The 21064-nt window shown below is 47.2% G+C and overlaps 1 protein-coding gene across 1 annotated transcript; it reads right to left on the reverse strand.

Moving 5' to 3' along the window:
* Positions 1–242: 242 nt before the first annotated feature.
* sin3aa (SIN3 transcription regulator family member Aa) lies at positions 243–18241 on the reverse strand. The gene is made up of 21 exons (XM_048972784.1): positions 18173–18241; positions 14208–14421; positions 13482–13658; positions 11842–11948; positions 11384–11675; positions 11088–11303; positions 9320–9478; positions 8962–9117; positions 8556–8645; positions 8223–8341; positions 7563–7773; positions 7336–7452; positions 6820–7058; positions 6434–6617; positions 4374–4965; positions 4061–4230; positions 3528–3701; positions 3224–3316; positions 2930–3024; positions 2177–2372; positions 243–2081 (listed from the first exon to the last, which is right to left on the reverse strand). Exons 2-21 carry the CDS (start codon positions 14388–14390, stop codon positions 1851–1853), a joined length of 3801 nt encoding a protein of 1266 aa, XP_048828741.1. The 5' UTR covers positions 14391–14421; positions 18173–18241; the 3' UTR covers positions 243–1850.
* Positions 18242–21064: the final 2823 nt, after the last annotated feature.

Consider the following 21064-nt stretch of genomic DNA (forward strand, 5'->3'; position numbering starts at 1 on the left):
AATCAGAGAATGGAGTTTCACCAAATAACTTCAAGGCCGATTCAAAGACACTGTATCTGCCACCAGCCAAAAATCGACTAATACCATAGTAATACCATCCTGGGTCTTGTTTACAGGTCTACAAAGACTCAATCCCGCAGCCAGACGGAATTCCGTAGCCGATGTCCAAGCAGATGATGTCTGGTCATTTCCCGAAGCATGCGGACGGGACGCAAAGGTCAATGACAGGCGAGCAGAAGCCATCAACTACAAACGCTGTTTTTATTATTCTTTAAATAAGGTTGAAATAAAGGGGCTATGATAATCCACAGGAAAAGACATGCTTTGTGACTTTAAAAACGTGTTTGTGTAATTTCAGCAGAAATCTATCCAGGTCGTGGAGGGAGAGAAAGCAAGGAGGGGAATAGGGATCATGAAAACACTGCGCCGATGAAGCGGACCGGCCCTGCGTCCAGGGCTCGAGCGAAAAGCCTGCATCCGCGCCCTTTACCACCTGCCAGCCTGTAGCGTCTGCAAACAGGCAGCGGCTGATGTCACCAGATAAAAGCCAAATTGAAACCTGGTCTTTTTATTTACTTTTTACACATTTTATGAAAAAATACTATAAAAACTTCCATTTGAAAAATCCTGGATAAATTTCTACTTCTCAAATGAACATTTGCACAATTAAAAAAGGAAACACACACACACACACAAAAAAACTATCATCATCAATTCCCTTTGGTAAAAACTGTAATAAACGGTCTTGCATTTTTAATATACGTACTATCTCTTAGCTCCTCTCACTGAAGTCCACAGTAAGCCTGTAAAGTATGCTAGCACATCAATGCAGATCTCCGTAATAAAAAGGTCTGACATTATTTACAGGTTATTTACAATGCACTGCGCAGTGGTGGTGGTGTGGGGGGAGTCCATCCCAACTCCTCCTAGGTCTGGGCCGCACTGTACTGGGGTTTCTGGGCTAGCTTGGTAATATGCATCAGTAGACATGTCAGAAACCGACATTCACAAGCTATACACTTTACAGTCTGAGACCAGAACTGACAAGCGCTCTGATTCAGCTATAACTATTTTAAAGATTTTTTCTTTTTTAAATTTTTTTGCTCTATTATTATTATTTTTTTTACAATAGCGGCTACAAGTGCTGCCTCACTACACATAATCCTGTTGGTGTCAGGTGTGTCTTCCTTAATGCCACCTTTCTTCAGAAACAGGTACTAAAATAGCCAAACTAGTCTTCACCCTGATGCCCGATCTGGAGGCCTGACTTCTAAACGCAGCTGGCAGCCACCAGCCTGGATGTTGGTGCTCCTTCAGTCCAAGTACTTCACACCAGTGAAAGGTGACAAAATTTAAAAATCCCCCCCCCCAATGCAAAACTCCAAATTAGGTGTACCTTTCCCCAAAACACTTGGCATTAAAATGTATTTCTGAAAGAAATTGGTGATTTTACTCTTATTTCTTTCTTTCTTCTAATGATCCTTTTCTCACAAAAGAACTTCCTGGAGGCTTCTTACCAAAGCCCTGTGCTGCTACGGCGTTGATGACATCACATCCTGTCAGCCCCAGGAAGCCTTTCTCTGACAGCTGGAGCGATCAGACGGAAGGCGAGGTGGACTCAGACTCACAGGGTGTTTCTCTTGTTTTGGCACCAAGGCCCTGCAAAGGCAGGTACAGCTAAAATGCTGTTAAAAAGTTTTACCGCTGGCGAACCACAGCACAGTGCGCACGTCAACATCCTGTGAAAGTTAGTGATGGATCCTCCCTGCATCACCTTCTGCCCCTACTGCGCCCCCCAACCGCCTTCATGCCCCCAGTCCCACCAGAACCTCGGCGAAACCCTACAGCCTTCAGGGGGCCTTTGGCGGAGGGCTGTATGTCACGCGGTATTTGTTGATGCCCATGAAGTGCAGCACCTCCTTCTGGCAGTTGGTGGTACAGGGCAGCATCCCGTCGCGGGCCTCGCCCATCAGCCAGCGCTTGCAGTCGCCTGCCATCTCCACCGTCACGTTCTCCTGCACCCAGCCATCCACCCAGGCCTGGAAGCGTTGGTGCAACCTCGTACTCACCCTCTGATGGGACTGGGGAAGGTACAGTGGACAGAGACCAATCACAACTGGCTTTCTTAGCCAGGGCCCAACCAATGAGAAGCGAGAACAGAACGGGGGGGAGGTACCTGGTGGGCTCGCAACAGAGCAGTGCGGCGGTACATGTAGTCTTCAGACTTAAAGACGTACACCATCTTGTAGGAGTTCAGCTTGAACATGCACTCCATGTTCTCCGCACCTTCCACCACCTTCTTCCCACCCTCCTTGGCCTCCTTTTCCTGCTGCCCCCACCCTCGCTGGCACTTTCGTATCCGGCGGAGGTTCCTTATGCGGAAGAGACAGATAAGGCCCTCGTGAAAAAAAAAAGCTGTCCGTCTCCAGGTCTCGCGTGGATCGTGATCCTCCCCGGCGAGAGCTGCCCCCCCCATACAGGCCACAGAGCAGACTTACGCGGGACATTACAGCCTGATGACAGAAAGACCTGAGGTCTCACACCACCATGCGTGACCTGGCTGTGAACTCCCTGACTGTCAGCTAACAGGAAGACGCCAGCTGGGCCACGGGCTCCAACCTTCACCCAAATATGAACCGACAGCGAGGTTTGTTCTTTTCGCTTAAGGCACTCGTACAAAGACAATCAGACAGTGAGGAGAAAATAAAAACCAAATCCTTCTCTTTGAATTGAGGTTTGCTGCAGATCAAAGTGTCCTGTGAGCCAGAGTTCTGTTCATGCTAACAGAGAGAGGAAAAGGCTTAGCTCAGAGAGCCCCCTGCGCCTAGAGGGAAGCCGTGACCCCCACCTGACCGCAGAGACCATCCAGCTGGCCCAGGGCGCGGGGCTTAAACCCACCCAAATAACGCTGCCTGCGTCGTTTTCTCACCTGGGGAGAAACACGGGCTTCTGGGCCAGATGCTCTCGCAGCTCCGGGGAGGTGGAGGCAGAATTCAGGTACCGGCCCACATAGTCTGACCAGCGCTGCGAGATAAAAGCAGTTGATTACCTCAATAGTCTCCATCATGGTAGGCACTACAGAGGCATCCAGAGGGACATGGCTGTCAGGTTCAGAATAACAGGAATATGGAAGAGGGAGACTATCACGACACACGGACAGTGCGGAGGGCGGGACCGGGCGTCACCGCGCCGGTGGGGATTGGCCGACACTGTCGTCACTCACCTCCGTCTCCATGGGTTCGTCAGAATTATCCTCGTCTGTGTCCAGAAGCTCCACTGAGAGGTGTACCTGACCGCTGCTCTTTATGAACATTAGCTGGGGGGGTGGGGGGGATGGGGGTGGAAGAGAGAGCGAGGCATCACCATTGAACTCCAGGTACTGCTGGGGGGGGGGGGGGGGCAGTCCTTAGCACTGGCCAGTGAGTAACCATCTCCACAGTGAGGAGAGTCCTGCAGTTTCACACAAGGCATCTATGGATGCGGGCAGAGGGGCAGGCTGCTGCCTGCAGGAGAGCTGGAGGCCTCACCTTGAAGCAGTTCTCATCGGACATGAGCTGCTCGGCCTTGCGCTGATAGGCTGCCTCGGGGGCCGCTCTGGAGGCCTGTGCAGACAGGGAGCCTCCTGTGGCTGTGTTGGAGCACTCTGCCAGGTACAGGTCGGTCACCTGGACGCAGATCTCGTCGCTCACGATGTGCTGAAGCTGCAGGAACATAGCGGGGCCGGGGGCTTATTAACACCCCTCAGCACAACAGCAGAGAGGGTAAGGAACAAGCATTTAGAGCCGACTATCTGGAGGATGGAGGTTTGTCCAAAACCAATGGAAAAAAGAAGCATCGTTGTGAAAGCTGATAAGAAAAATTAAGCAAGGCTGGTGCTTTGCGAGAGCCGCTGCTGAAATGAAAAAAGCCCCACTCACATCTAAAACAATGCAAACTGTGCTACAAGGCAGTAGATTTAAAAGGTGCACCTTCGATTTAAAGGACAATGCAAAATACCACCAACAGAGGGCGCTGGAAGAAATACTGACACCCCCCTCTCCCTGACTGGCCCAGGACGCACCTGTCGGACAATGCTCTGGACGAGCTTGTCCATGGTGAAGGCGATGTATGCGTGGATGGTGAACATCTCACGCAGGGAGTCTTCATACTGGGTGGAGTCCATGTTACCATCCAGCAGGTTGCGCACCATCTCCAGGAAGGCAGAGTAATAGTCCTCCACCTCGATGTCCACTGTGAACGGGATGGGGTGTTTGTTAGAGAGGTATGCAATAGCTTCTCGTTCTGGACCACAAGTGAGACAGGGCTGTGCCACAGGGACGGCTGTAAAGTCGACGGCTCATTCTGCGTTGGCGATGGAGACGAGCTGGACTTACTGGGCTCCTTGAGGCGTAGCTGCACGGCGGGTGTGTCGCCCTTCTCCCGCTTGAGGCCCAGCACCTCGCGTTCCCAGTCTCGCTCCCTGCAGTCCTCCTCGATCTGCCGCTCGGCCTGGTTGTAGATCCGCAGCAGCCGGGAACACAGCGTCTGGTGCAGACGCAGCAGAATGTACCAGTTGTTGTTGACGAAGAAGAGGTTGTAGACTTCGTCCGTGTTGCGCAGCTTCTGGGCCGCCGTGCCGCCGAACAGGAGCTTGGACTTGGCCGGGCTGCCCTTGCTGCTGCTCCCGCCGGAAGCCAGTCCGTTGGGTTTCTTGGCGCCGGCCTCATCCAGGTCGGCTTCCTCTTCCTCCTCCTCCTCTTCCAGGTCGGACAGCTCCCCGCGTCGCGCGAACAACATGTCGGGCAGGAAGTGATGCACCACTTGCTTGATCTTGTACTTGTCCTCTTTCTGGATGCCGGCTTGCCGCTTCACATGGTGAATGATGAGGGAGGCTGCGTCCTCCAGGATCTGGCTGTCCTCATATAGCAGGGTCTGGTGTGGCCCACTAGGGGGCGCCGTGTTGTCCTCAGACGCCTGCTCTTGCCGCTGGGGAAGGAAAAACAATGTGGATCATTCATCTTTGAAAAGGACACGTAGTTATTAATTTACCAAAAATCAGAGAGCAATGTTACCCGTGACCTCTAACTTGCTAGGTTCCCAGTATGTCTACTCACATAGCAGGACGGATGCAACTACCTGCTCTAGTAAAAGGTCCCACGTTCTCGAAATCTGGGTAAACCTTTGGCTGAAGAAATTAACAATATAACCAGTACTTATTAAAAACTCGTGAATAAAAACACACCTGTTTAGTTTAGCGTATAGGGACACTAGTTCTAGCCCTAGCTAACTCTTCACTCCCAGTCAGACCTGTAGTGTGAGGTGTAGAGCTGGGTGGGGATCGGTGCCATTGGCTTTGGATGAACTGGATTGTCAGTGCTGTCACTCTAGCTTTGCAATCTCTTGTGGAACTGGAGTGCTGACATTTCAGGGACTCCCCATGCCGGCATTCCCACTTGCCTCTCCCTCCTACTGATGCTGCCATAGCCATATCTGCCGGAGCTTGCAGATTGCACTTCATATTGTACTCACCTAGCTTTTAGCACTGCCAATAGCCTCCTCTACTATGCCTAATTGTACATTTATTTCCCCTACTCCTCCTGGGGGTGATGCCTGGAGACCTCAATCTATCAAGATATCCAGCACACCCGACCACCACCAGTGACGTCCCTGCATCCAGCTCGCCGTCCTGATCTTCCATGTATGACCCGCTGCCTTACCTCTGGTTGCCTGGCAATTGGAAGAAGACTCGGCTTCGGCATTGGCTTATCTTCCTTGCTCTCCTCTCTCTATTTGACTATCCCTGCCGGCCCCTGGAGGATGGGCTTCCCCTTTGAGTCTGGTCCCTCTCAAGGTTTCTTCCTTCTAGGGAGTTTTTCCTTGCCACTGTCGCCTATGGCTTACTCACTGGGGGCTTTGGGTGAGGATACTGTAAAGCGCTTTGAGACAATGCAATGTTGTGATAATGCGCTATATAAAAATAAATTTGTTTGTGTTTGTTTGTTTGAATACCGCTTGCTTAGAATAGGCATAAATGGTTTGGAGACTCATCTGGCTTTTACTTTCATGCCCTAATAAAACGGGTCTGTAAAAGCTTTCAAGTGCTAAGTTCTGTGTGTCCGGATCCAAAAAGACAGTGGACCCAATCTGAAAGCACATAAACAGACCCAGATCTGCAGGCCACCTGTGTAGGACCTTTCCCAAGTGGTGGACAGCTTGTCATCACATGCATAAACACCACAAAATGAGCTGTAAAATATGCGACTGGAAAAGTTGTTGCAGACTTGAGCCTGCAGAGCAGTGTAGTGTCATCTTCTACGATGACAGCGAGGCGGGTCTGTTGACAGTGTATTCGAGTACAACAGCCAAGCGAGAGCAAAACCCTCCACCGTGCGAAACAGTGAACAGACTCCAGAAACCATAAATGCACTGGTGGAGAATCACAGAGTCCTCCTACCTCGTCATATATGGTCTCGATCTCATTCAGCAGGGTCTTGGAGCGCAGAACCTTGGTGTCGTTCTGTTTGAAGTTGATGCCCTGGTGATCCAGCGACTTCAGGTAGTACTTCTCGTTCTGCTCCCTCCAGATCTTGTTGAAGCCTCTCTGGGCTTCCCTCCACTCTTCCTCCTTGGTCTTTAACCTGCATGAGATAAAATAAAATTTAACTAATGAAGAGAGGCTGGCAGTGCCAATGATTGCTGATGTTAACTCAAGCCAAAAAGCCTTCGGGACCATTCTGAGTCCCATCAGCCAATAGTCCTCCAACCCTTACAGGGGGGTGAGGACAGGGACCACACCCCCAAGGCCCGACTCCAAGCTCCACAGCTAGCGGCGCTCCTCACCTCTTGAGCACGATGGGGACGGAGATGGCCGGGTTCTTGCGGAGGCCATCGATGATGTCGGGTGCCTTGTCTCCATATATTCTCTGGATGGCCTTGCGGTGGATGACCTCGGAGGAGCCGCCCATGCTGTTGTCGAGGCGGAAGCGGGCCTGTTCCTCGGCCGTCATGCGGGACAGGCGTTTCTGCACCGACTCCAGGGCGCGGATGGTGGCCAGGTTGGTCTCCAGCACCACGTCCAGCTACAAGAGGTTTGGGGGACAGAGGAATTGGAAGGGGGTCTCTATCAGGCTGTACTGAAGAAATGGTAAACCATCCACACACTTAAAAATCAAAGAATAAAAATACAAAAAAAAAAACAAAAACAAAACAGGTGACAATGTTCAGAACAAACTCAGCATTCCTCAGACAATGAAACAGTACACCTGTCTTTCCAGCTGGACTGTGCCAGTTACGGACTGAGTATTTAAATCCCATTTTCTGTCGGGGGTCCCCAACGATGCCAAAGGTTCTCCTCACCTCGAAGCGTTCATCCTCACACCTGTAGATGTGTTCCTCGTACTGCGTCTTCTTTGAGCTAACGAAGGTGGAGTCTTCAGACCAGGATGGAAACGACACCCACGTGTCATTCAGCACCTGAGAGCCATCAGGAAAAGGGGGGTCAGCCAGTAAGTTATAAATGGCATTCTGACTTGTTTGAGCCCCACACGCTCAGCAGGCAGGTGAGCACCAGGCCCGCGCCTCACCTCTTTGCACAGGGGTGTCCTGCCCGTGCATTTTGGCTGCTGGTAGCTCTTCGGCAGGGCCCGGTAGCTGGAGCCAAGGCGCTTGCAAGAGGCGTAGTCGATCTCCATGGCGATGCCCTCGGTGGCTCGCTCCTTGGGGAAGGTCTCGATGTGGGTCGACTCTCGGTACCCCAGGAAGTTCTTAAACCAGGTGAAGAGCTCAGGGAATTTCCTGTGAGATGGATTGACAGAGCGATTTGTACTTTTGTTTACGATATCCGAGTATGAAAAGTTCTTTCAGACCAGCCTGAAATGGTCGTGAGTAGGGATGGTAAGAGTCACTGATTCCCATCGGTGCATAAAAGTTCACGATGTGACTATCCCGATTAAAAAAAGTATGCACTGAATACAATTTGGGATGAACTCGGAATACATCGTTTCTAGTATTTATGCATTGATAAAATACGATTTATTAACCCTCTGGGGTAGGGAACACACTTTCACTGACTGGGGCATGGTGACATATTTCTTTAAATATCATAAACTTAATTCATGGCAAATAAATTCTTATCAGCATATAAATGACATGGCTGTAAATGTCACCAGTGATTACAGAATTTACACGTCCTGGAGCAGACATCACGGCTAGGCTCTGGTGTGCCTCGCTCCCCCCCAACTCACCCCAGGAAGGGCACCACCAGCTGTACCAGCTCAGCACGGGAGATGACTTCTTCATTGAAGATGACCAGGCATCGCACGAAGCTCTCGTAGGCTTCAGAGCTTCGGAGGACTTTGCGTACCTGTGGATGTGTAAATGACTCTCATTCCTGTGTCTGACACCAGTGTGGCCTGGCTGATGTGTCCAAATTTCAGAGGAACTCAACTTCAGGCAAAGAACCACAATCTCTGTGGTACTGGTGGGCAGGATCAGACAGAATCGGGTCTCCGACATCAGAGCCCTACCCGATGCGGAAAGGGAACAGCCCAATGACGGACCCAGCGGCCACCACTCACCTTCTCAAAGAACTGTGACTCTGTGCTGCTGCTGTGCTTGCCTGCCTCCACGAGGGACTGGTCCTTCACTCCTAGTAGCTTGGGTTTCTTCTATTGGAGGAAAAGAGGAAGGAAGGCCATTCACAGAAGGCCACACAGTCCATATATGACCAAGATTGTGACACATGTTTAAAGGGAAGAATCTCAGTAGAGATTACTATGCCTACCCCCTTACCCAGAATCCATTGCACAGATGAACTCACAACCATTAAATGTAGCCACACCCAAACCCTCCCTAGTCAATCAAAATAACCATCCTCAAAGCCCTGACTGCTTAACTGGGAGAAAGAAGCACAGCCTGGCTGCTTAAACCAAGGTTACTCCTGTTGGCATGTGGAGGTAGTTCCCATGATGCTCAGGGACCTACCTTGACCGGGGGTGTGGTCGAATTGCCTGAGTGCCGCCGGATCTGACAGCCATTCTGATTGGGCCGCTGCTTGTTGTTGAGCTGAGGTCTCTTGACTGTGCCACCGTGGTCATTACGCACAGACTCTGCTTTCTCAGCTGTTGTCTTGCTCAGGAACTGTGGGCAGGGAAAGCCAAAGGATGCACATAAACATGGGCAAGTCAAACGCCACCAGCTGGCTCATCTTCCAGTAAAAGTACCTTCCCCGGTAGGAGACGAAGAATCAGGAAATCGCGTACACCTCAAAACACAGCTATACACAAACAACATAAAATTTGTCTAAATTCAGCGTGAATCCTCCTAGCAGAGATGTACTTACATTTACCACGGAGCTGTTGGCGTCGGGCAGGAACTGACCAAACTCAGACAGCAGGTCCTCCTGGTTCTTGAAGAGTCGAGCCACCTGAGCATATACCTCCTGCTCCGTCAGAGCTGGTGTGTAATTCCCACCGGCCTCCTTTGCGTTGCGCTGCTCCTTCTGTGAGGGGACCGGCCAATCGCCAGTGTTACAAATGGTAAAGAGCCAATCACAGCGGACCACCAAAATTACACACCCATCAGAAAGCCTATCATAAAGTGCCAATGTAAATGAAACCACAGACAACAAAATCAATCAGAATATCAGGGAAAATAGGGGCAACAAGACACCGTATGAGAACACCAGCGAAAAAGGTTTTATTTTGCTTTTTTTCTAATTTAATAGAATCTATTAACAGTTTTGTATTACCAGTATAATGAGTGAAAAGTTGAATCTTTGGGGAAAAAAAATGTATATGAATTTCAGAATATCTTATAAGTAATTGACATGTCCCCTCTTGCGCTAATGACACTCGAACTGGCAATGACTCCACTAGTCTGTACGAAACCTGATGACCCATGTTAGACCAGCATGACTTGAGAACATTCCAAAGAGCATCTTGTGATGTTACTGAGTGCTTGACTTTCTCGGTCTCCAAGCTCCCCCCAAATGTTCAATGAGGTTCAGGTCAGGTCAGCAGATCTAGGTCTTTTTAGTTACTGCAAAGCTTTGAGGTATGTTTGCGTCTGCTTCAGCTTCAGCATCATGTGTGAAATTCCCATGCTACAGTTGCAGGGTAGGAGACAGGTGCATTTCCATGCAGTATGAACCTTCTCCAAAAAACCCCCAAAGTAATATGCAGTGTGACTGTGAAGATTGGATGCTATGGTGTGACTGGCGAAAGTGTCCGACCCCATAGCAGGCAAAGCACCACCAGACTTGAATACTGCCACTCCAGCGGTCATTATTACTCGACAAAACTCGAAAACAAAAATGATTATGACATGATTATGACACCTGAAGAGTGCATGCAGAGCTCATGCAAAAGCAGCTGCGATTAAAGTTTTGACCTTTTTTTGTGTTGAAAAGGAGCCGTCATAAAAATTGGAAAACTCGCTAAGTTTGGTTTCATATTACCGAGTAAAAATGTTTTAGTGCAACTTACAACGTACATGAAATGCCATGTCGATATTTTGACATTGCACATCTGGAAAGATGTATGTGTGACTGACTGGGCACCAATCGCAATGCAAAATATAAACAATTATTCTATGAATCGTCAGATTAATTGGCACATTACTCAGTCATTCATGTAATCGGGAGCGACGGCCCTAACTGCCACCATGGATCACTGTTGTTTCGATACGCTGCAGTATCACACTCTTATGTTTGTCTCTTTAAGCAAACCTTTCTGTTATTACCATAAATCTAAAACTTCGTCAATTTCTTTCAGTGCAAAATGCTGGCAAGTCTTAGTCTAGCTCAAAAGCTTATTTTTGGGACTTACTGAAGAAATCCCAGGTTTTCAGTGCAGTGTCATGATTATGGACCTCACTGTATATATGTACCAGAGTAACTTAAAATGAGGTTAAATTACAAAGAATAGTATTAATCAATAAGTCAAATCAGTAACATTGAAATATAAAACACTCCCATTTTCTGTAAACTATTAAATTTCCAGAAGGAATTCTTCCAGGAGTATTAGATGCCCAAGGGTTGGGTCCTTGGCCAATACTATGAACCCAAGAACCCAGGAGCCATACCCTTTGAGCTTGAACTCCATTCTGACCTGATAAGTGTGCAGGATCTCCAGGAAGGCCTTGTAGATGTCAGGCTGACCCTGGAAGCGGTTCTTGATCTTATTGACATAGTTGATAGCATGGTTGAACTCTACGGGCTGGTTATTCTGCACGTGGGGCTGCGCAGGCGGGGAACGGGGAGAGGCGTACGACGGGATGGACGGATTCGGCTGGCTGCTGGGGGTCAGTGCTGGAGATTGCAGTGGCTGGGGACAGAAGGATCAGTGTGAGCATTGCAGGAAAACCCCCAAGGGCAGTCAACCCTATGCATTCCCAGCATCCCCACCTTGCTGATCTTGGCTGGCGTGGGCTGGGATGGTGGGGGCGGGGCCACGGTTATGGGCGTGGCCGGAGGTTGGGATTGGAGCTGCGAGGGCGTGGCCACTGGGAGGTTCTGCACCGAGATGCCTTGAGGTGTAATGTGGTGAATCTGTCCAGGCGTCGTGACATTGACCAGGTCGTTGGTTTGAACCTCGATCTTGTAGCCCGGGGGCAGGAAGGTGTTGAAGCCCATGATGAGATCTGGGTGGCCCTTGAAAAGCTGGGATACCCTGCTGATCACCCCAGGAGTGTCGATGCTGGGGACACGGGGACATAAGACACTATGCGACTGTGTCACTTTTAAAGCATCAAAAAGCATACCTAGTTTCCCGTAAATCCATCTGTTTGCTCATCCTAGTCAACATCACAGGGTCCTGGAGGCTACAATTAGTCTGCTAATCAGTTTTATAACCTGGACCTCACCTTTGTGACTTAAATTCCTTCATGATGTCCAGGAAGTCATTGTAGACTTGAGGCTGACTGCCGAACTGCAGCTTTACCTGATCCAGGTATGATAGTGCATCCTCCACCTGCAGAGACATTGGTGGTCAGTACTTTGCTTGCCAAATGAGCTGCGTAAAAATCGTAATTCTCACAGATGCTAATCAGGAAACTGGAATCAGGTGACAGGCTGCCTTAAGTCTCAGTCAGATGCTTCTCATGTGTGCTTCAACGAACGACAAACTGAGAACACTGACTTTGGAAACGCGTGACTGCGTCGTGTGAGTGATGACCTCGGAAAGAAACGCACAGAGCAACTGCTTCACAGATCAGCAAATTGTAGAAACAATTAATATGCAAATTGGACGACGCACGACAATAGGCACTCATAGGAATTCGCTCCACGCTCTGAAATCCAGGGCAGAAAAAAAGCCTTTTAATACAACAAGGGCAGACAACGGAGGGGAAAGTCTGTCGTTTCCATCATTCTCTGAACTAAATGGGCATTTTTGAATGAGAACTAACAAACACAAATCGAGATTATCAATCTCCTTCTTAAAGTCAGAGGAATCTCTGGTGTCGATAAAATGGATGGGCAATTTTATATGATAATGTGTTGATTTGAAGATGACTAGAGGACAGCACTGGGCAGGGAACACATGCAGATGTATAAACCTGACACAACAGCCTGGGGACAATTGCGAAAGCTGAATAACGGCAAAGATAAAAGTCATCTCTCTGTCTCTCTGTTGATGGTTTAAGGAAGTCACTGGGTGTGATACCACACTGTTTCTGCCAGAAACCAGCAGCCCTGCTGAAGCAGCAGATCACGGGGCTGACAGCCCGTGCTCCCCCAGTTTACACAGATGTACATTTACTTATGTGACAAAGTTTTTGCCCGAAGCGATGTACAGAAAGAGCGAGCTGGGTCAGCCAGCATCCCTGGAGCAACTGGGGCTAAGGGTCTTGCTTAAAAGACCAACAGCGAATCCAAGATTTTCTGCATAAAGACAGAAGTCCATCACCCACTGAATTACACACCCGATGACTTTTAGTAGGACAGCATGTAAGCATTAACAACAAGGAACTGAGAAGATGAGAACTGAGTGGCCAACTAGGAGAGCAGAGGCAGTCCAGCATCACCATCATCATCATCATGACAGGCCCTGTGGTAATGAACACACTGGGTGTTTCTCAATACCAAGTATGCAAAGATTGTATTGGAGGTCTTGGCAAGACTGATCCTGCTAAATTGCCTCCCAAGAATGAGCTTGGGGCGCAATGAATCATGGGACTGGTCTCCTTTGGCGAGGACGCAACTGATGCATCGTTGACATCTGGGGCGGGGCAAGAAGAACATCGGGGAATTCTTACCATCCTCTGCAATTCTGTTCTTAAGTTTTGGAGCTGGTCTTCAGCAATGGAAGATGATGGAAAACAGGTACATGGGAACACATATATGGTCAAGTACACATATTGAGAAACATCCACTGATGTCAGAGTGTTACCCATCTGCCCCGTGAGTGGAGAAGCGTGCAGATTATCAAAGAGAAGGTACAGGCTGTGACAGTGTTTTTTTTTTTTGGGGGGGGGGGGGGGGGGATTCTGGGACATTCCCTCACCTTCAGCCTCTGAAACTGCTGCTGTCCCGGCTGAGCCTGGGAGGGGGCAGCGCCAGGGGCTGGGTAAGCGTGAGGCTGTGCTGCCTGCGTTGCCGAGCCATGGTGATGCACCCCACCGTGAACAGCACTGCTGGGGGTGTGGGCATGGCCTGCTGGACTCTGGGTCACTGTGGAAACCTTGAAGACAATGGCAGTTAAAGGGCTTGAGTAACACTGTACTTGATGGGACACAGATACTTAGTAATAACTCAGTAACTACTGAAGTACAAAACATGAACAACTATAGTCGGTACTTGAGACAAAAGATGCATTACGATTCATTAATGATGAACAAACATGAGATTGGTGTTTCACTTGTGTTATTTACAGAATTAACAGATACAGTAACAAATATAGTAACTGCTTGAGATAAAACATAATTCATCATTATTGAATCGTGAAGCAACACGAGATCAACATGTAACTAAGATTTAGTTTGTGATAAATTAATACATAATACCATAATACTATATTATTTGTGCACCATCAGGTCATGTCAACAAGACATGTTAAGGGGAAGAATGCATGTTTACGGCTGTAAGCAGGGCTACTCCGAGGACCAAAGGAAGTAATGGGATTTATTTTTATTTAATTTTACTTTGCTTTATTGAAGCAAATTATTTTGCCACCAAATCAGGTTTAGTCCAGCTGTTGACAAACAATGAGAAGATACAAATTGGTGCCTACCTGGTACCCCTGGGAGACAGAGTACTGGACGCTGGGGGGGGACTGCATGGCGTCAGCGCCTGCCTCGTAGACGGCAGGAGGTGCGGGGGCCAGGACGCGATGCTGGAAGGTCTCCGGGGCACCTGGGGGCCGGCGCTGCTGAGCAGGGAATGCCGGCTCTTGTTCCTCTAAACGGCGCTTCATTGTGGACTCATATTCGCCCAAGCTGCAAGACCTAGGATGGGGAAGGTGGTGGTGGGGGGGGGGGGGTCGAGAGGAGAGGCCATCAGCATCAGTGAAATCCCATGGACCACCCAGGCTGCATCGCCCCCTCACACACTAGACATTTAAAAGAAATCTGTGAATACAGAACAGGCCGGGTCCAATGAAGACACACAATGTAGTTAATCTCTAAAGGTGTAGCACAGACAAGCATGAAAGTTTGACGAAAAAAAAAAAACATTTAGGGAAAATAAGTAAGCTTATCGATTTTTCAGATGGTGAGTCAATGATGCTTGGACTCTTCAAACCATTCACGATGATCATTTCTAATAGGGGATACATTAAATAAGTTATGTAATTTATAGGTCTGCAAAACGCTTGATATAAAGGGAAGGGAGAAGAGTGATGTTGTTGTAAACACGTGTTCCCTGCAGCACATGGCCCTCCCCCGGTTCAGACACTCGCAGCGTGTCAGGATTAACCCCCCCAGTCCCCCAGGAGTTTGCGTCCTGGCTAAAGACAGCAAAGAAACGGCGATCGCCCCCCCTCTTCCCCTCCCCTCCCCACACACACCGAGCGTACGTGTGTGAGTAACGTATCATGTCGTGTTAGCGCCAGCTAACCGACCGGCATTTTTGAAAGGCCACTTTAATATTTCTGTTAGACATTTATATGTAAAAGCCTCGTCTCCTCGCAGCCTCACTGCTAGCGGAGCTTCGCTATCCTTCGCACTGAACTTAAGCTAAGCTAATCCCGGCGAAACGGCGAGTTCCTGCAGCTCATAACCGTAACTGCTGCGTAATTGTTACCCGAAGCAGGCGTGTACGCGATCATTTTTACATTACGTCATATTAGCGACAAACATGACTGACGATTAATTTTTTTTATACATTTATTTTAACCGAGAAACGACCAGCCCACTCTCCCCTCCCCCCCCCGTTTTGAGGCCTGTCACAAACTTGAAGCAGCGAGCTCGAGTAGCCTGTATAGCGGGGCAGATGGTGCCCTTCCCCCGCCGCCGCACCGTGAGGTTTACCGCGCACGCAGCCGTAAACGCCTCGTCTACAATGCCACAACCGATCGTGTAATTCTATTGTTGTGCACAAAACACTGCTAAAGTTTAAAATAATTAATTTAAAAAACGCCAAAGTGGAGCCAAGCACTCGGACATAGCGATCAGTAGACAGCACATGCACAAACTTTAACCCTCAAATCGTCCCAAGCGACCCTGCTGCGTGTCCAGACTGCCCCCGGGCAGTCCAATAGTGAAATATACTCGATCGCATTACTTGCGTTCTTAATTATAAAAAATATTTCAATTTATCAGTTTTTCTTCTTTCAACAAATATGTTAAATTAACTCACCTAAACGCTGCTACCAGAAGAGATACAACTCGCTGCTCATTCGAATGATCTCTATATTAAAACACTACCTTGGTATTAAACCTGCATATTAAACGATCTGGATAAAAAATAACTTGAAAAATTAAATATAATAAATACACAACCCACCAGACCGCAAACAAAAATTCTACACAGACAACAACCTCAGTCCGTCTTTGGAGGGGCGTGGCTCGCTGAAGGTTACTCCCCGCCCAACTTCAGCTGTTATTGGTCGCCGCCAGAAAAAGGATACCTAGGGGCGGGCGGTAATGCTTTCGGTTGGGTGCCGCTCAAGCCACTCAAAACAAACAACAAAAAGGCAAAATTGAAAAGGAATTTCATTTATCCGACATTCAGGTTTCTGCCGTAACTCGTTAAGGTTACTGACGACATTCTAGGATGGTGCCAGGCAAAAAGAAACAGAATCGCGAGTAAAACTTTGTCAGTAATATCATCCCTTCCTTATGTTGACAACCGCTCACGGGAAGTAGAGGCGCATTTGAGAGAACTACATGCGTGTAACGTTCAGCGCGACACGGATGGGCCAGCTGCGATGCCTAGGAACATCCTGGTGTTCAAAAGACCAGCACGTTCAATTACAGTTATTATTACATAGATATCTACGTTATGGCGGCAAATCATGCTAGAGTTAAACGTATGTCATATTAATGTAAATAACAGACAACAAGCAAATGTGACAGACGTTGTAACTATCATGCGTAATTCATCTACCTATTTTGGTTAAACGGCATCATCAATCACTAAATGCACAAAGCCACACGCACATTCAACCGTAAAGGTGCATATCTGTATTACTTTAGACTTCGGCTACCATTATAGTAAGTATGCAATAGATTCCTGGCGAACTTCCTGAAGTTACGCAACACGTGACTCCTGTTCAACGCCTGTTTAAAGGTGGGACTTTAGTTGTGGGCGGGCCCTTCCTCACAACAGCCAATTGCTTAACCGACCCTTGACTTGGCACCGCCCAGAGATGGAGCCTTAAAACAAACCATCGCCCACGAGGGGCGGAGCCAAAGACTTGCACGGGATTCCCTGCTGTACGGTCGGACGGTCGTTTTAACTGTAGGCAAACCCTCAGGACTACAATTGTTGTACGCAACGCTCCTTTCGTACGAGCTCTGTGAATTCATATTTGGCAAGACCACCCCCCTTTTTTGCCAACCATATCTTTTTAGACTCAAACATCTTCAGACGTCTTGCAGACGCCACACGGTCAAGGTCTGACGGCGATCAGTTCGTTTCAGATTCGCCAACGTTAAAATGACTGATTTACGAGTAGGGTTGAGCCAAACTATACAGATCTGCATATAACGTATGCAAAACCCCGCTTTACAAATTTAGAAAACCGAGCAGACAGTCGCTTTGGAGGGTGACGTCTTCAGTATTAATTTGTGTTTAACCAGCTATGCGCCTTAGCAAGCAACCATTGTTTAACTTAAAGCGGTCGGACATGGATTTCGTTCTCCAGTTCCCCCCCAAAGTGGTTACGTTGCAACGCAATCGATGCTACATCGTTAGTCAGTGGCTTGCTATCAGGTTTTGGTCTGCAATGCATTTTGAAAGCAGTAATCTGGGTAGCCAGTTAACGGGCACTCCGCAGACGCGGCAAATGGTCACATGCATATCTAGCTATTACAGTGGACTCCATGTCTTTGTTAAGCTCAGATTTCTCATCGTTAGACGCAACACGGGCTGTAGCAATGCAACACGCATTACGCGCCCTGCTCTATGCCTATTACATACAATTGCAGGCGTTTCGACAAAAATCCAGTTGACACGCATCTAATTTTGATTTTGCACTACTAAAGGCAAGGAAGCCAATTTAAATTTCAGGACCCCGGTAGTACAAACAAAGACAGTATGGTTAAAAACAAACAAGCATAGTGGATCGGGGCTGTCCACGGGGCAGTAGCGTGCTAATATACTAAACAAATCATTTTGCTTAGATTTTCAGAATAAAATTACGAAAAACTGTTCCAGTGATCGATCCGTTAACTAGCCACCAGTACTTAGCAAGCTATATAACGCATCTGTGCAAGTGTCCTAAAGATCTGCATCGGTATTGTCTATAATCGTAAAAATGTACATGCATATATTCGACAAATCCCCAAACTTCAATAATGGAATACAATGTTATCTTTATGGTAATACGTTCACATTTAACTGACATAGTTAGCTAAGCTTTGCTGCTTCTGAATTGCAATCATCAAATACATCAGTTACATGCAAGAAAGCAAAGATCGGATGAATCACTTTGACACGAACTTTTTAATCGCTATAAGCACGCTAATTTGTTAATAAACACCGAAAGGATTTCTTTTAACTAAATAAATACGATTTTAAGCAGCTGTTACATACCAAGGAAAAAGAATTTTCACTCTCCGGATTCGTGTTTGTAACAAAATTGTTAGACACGCCCCCTTTCCATTGCATTGGCGCACACAGCTTTTTACGTCATTTAAATTTAAATACGACCCGCCAACTTCCACGACTAGGGCTGTGAAGAAAAGCTGCGTTACACTCTGAAATAGAAACTGTTTAAATAGCATTTCTGTACGTATGTGTGTGTACGTATGTAATGTGTATGTAACGTATGTGTGTTAAGCGGTTGTGCGAATATTTTACTTGCGAACAGGGAGAATGTTTAAAAGCAATATTATTTCAATACATCATGTAATGCAAATGTGAAAAATGATGCTATGCGTTTAGTTGCCGTCCCATTATTTATGCTGATGAAAACCCCCTATGTGTACGTCAGCTGAAGTCCAATTGAAAATTATAGTAAGTCTACTCTCTGGAGAAATTTGAGAAGCCCGATGTTTCTGTAAAATCAAGATCAATTTATGTCACTGACCGGTTTACTTTTAAACACATCTATGGAAGTTCAAATTAGTCATCTCTCTTTCCAAATTATATATGTTCGGTGTGTAAAAATTGAAAACTGAAAGATCATAAAGTATATCAAAAACAAATTGGAACAAAAATTAGCAAAATGATAAAAGGCTGTTGCAAAAATGAGCACAACCACCACCAAAATTACATAATTCCAAAAATTGACTGCTGAGGCTAGGTAAGGGTGTCTGAGCGGATCGGTGTCTGTTGAACCATCAAACACCAACAGGTGTGAATAGTTCACCTTCACTTAGGAGTACTTGAACCATTTAAGGGGCGGCATGGTGATGCAGTGGTTAGCACTGTTGCCTCACTCCTCTGGGACCCGGGTTCAAGTCTCCGCCTGAGTTACAGGTGTGCGGAGTTTGCATATTTTCCCCATGTTGTCGTGGGGTTTCCTCCGGGTACTCCGGTTTCCCCCCCCAGTCCAAAAGCTGAGGCTAAATGGAGTTGCTGAATTGCCCGTAGGTGTGCATGTGCATGTGTGAGTGAATGGTGTGTGAGTGTGCCCTGCGATGGGCTGGCCCCCCATCCTGGGTTGTTCCCTGCCTCGTGCCCATTGATTCCGGGATAGGCTCCGGACCCCCCGCGACCCAATAGGATAAGCGGTTTGGAAAATGGATGGATGGATGGATGTGCATGTGCGTGTGAATGGTGTGTGAGTGTGCCTTGCGATAGGCTGCCCCCCCATCCTGGGTTGTTCCCTGCCTTGTGCCCATTGCTTCCGGGATAGGCTCCAGACCCCCCGCGACCCAGTAGGATAAGCGGTTTGGAAAATGGATGGATGAACCTTTTAATCATTCAAAATTTAATGCTGACAACAGCACCACATCAGAGAATATTGTCTGGAATCTTAAGTCTTTTCTTGCACAGAAGATAATATGAGGTAAGTATACAAGACGATGTACTTATTTTAGAAATATTGTCAAGATATCCTTCTGTATCACTGTTGAGTACATGGTTAATATTTTTTAGGTTTGTTACATCACACATGATAGAAGTGTAATGAGTAATAGAGATGTATCTTTCTGTTTAGAAGGGGTGTAGTGCTAGGTACTGTATATTTTCACCAAGGCCAGCGGGTAGCACCACAGTGAAATATTAGCCTTTGGAGGAGTTTAGGCCCTGTAGTATGCAATTGCTTGAAATTTGCAAGCAAATTTCTTAAGAAGTGGGTAAAAAGGTTGAGAGTCGTCACGAGCGACTTTGTCTCTTGGTCTCTGCATTTGGCCAGAAAGCTGCTTCCAGTTGTATGGAAACCATCCTGGCTCGTCCCAGTTCCTAAGATGGGACAGGTAAAAGTTGTTAACTATGGATCAGTGGGTATAACCTCAAACATAATGAAGGCTTCTACTAAGCGGCCTTCATCCTCTGGTCAGAACAGCACTGGACTTGCTGGCGTCTGCTGAGTTGGATCTGAATGGCCAAAACTGCTTGGGGACGTTCACAGAGCAACCATCCATCAACTTTAGCTTCCAAACACTCTTGGAGCACTGACCTTCGGACGAGAGATCAGATATCGGAACATATGATGCATGGAGATGGTACCCTGTCGTCTTGGATAGTAGAGAGAGGTCATCATTCTCCCTGCTAAAGTCTAGAAACTGATTGACAGGATGCTATAAGCCACCTACATTGCTCACAGGTACGAGCGAGTGCTCCCGAGTTGGATCGAAGCTCCTCGTTCGACGTTTACGTCTAGAGTCCACTGTGAAACTGGCGTCAGCTCAGGTCTAAAGTGAATCGAGAAATAGATAAAATTAAAGGATAAATTTGGAATCTAATTCAATTGGCCTACAGCATAGAACTTTAATTTGAACAAAAAGGAATTTAATTCAGCAAAATTCCAGTACCCAAATTATTTTTTATATGCATAAACCGTCCACACAAACCGCACATAAATAAAATATAATTTTTGGAGGTTCACTTTGCAACTACCTTGCAAGTGGAATGAAGTGCAATGATAAATATATTTCCATTTAAATAGGATATGAAATGTGTGATCAGATAATTCAGTAAATATAACCTTTTATAAATCTGAATGCTTGATAACAGTAAAAGTTTGAACTTTTCATTGATTTGCTCATCTCAAGTCAGAGAAATATAATTCATATTTGACAAGGCTTTGATTACACAAATAGATACTAAAATGTGAACGAATGAAAACATCTGAAGATGTGATTAAAAGGTAAACCATAGGTCTTGCAGTAGTAATGTTGGTTTTTGTACTGAACATTCGGTTCATGCACGACAAAGGAGGGACTCGCTGACGCATTACATCAAAGAACAAAATGTTTTGAAGATTTTATAGAAACCACCTGAAGAGTCATTTGAGACAGAAATGAAACAAAACGAGTG

Source organism: Brienomyrus brachyistius, chromosome 13 (assembly GCF_023856365.1).
Source record: "Brienomyrus brachyistius isolate T26 chromosome 13, BBRACH_0.4, whole genome shotgun sequence".
In the NCBI taxonomy this organism is placed as follows: Eukaryota; Metazoa; Chordata; class Actinopteri; order Osteoglossiformes; family Mormyridae; genus Brienomyrus; species Brienomyrus brachyistius.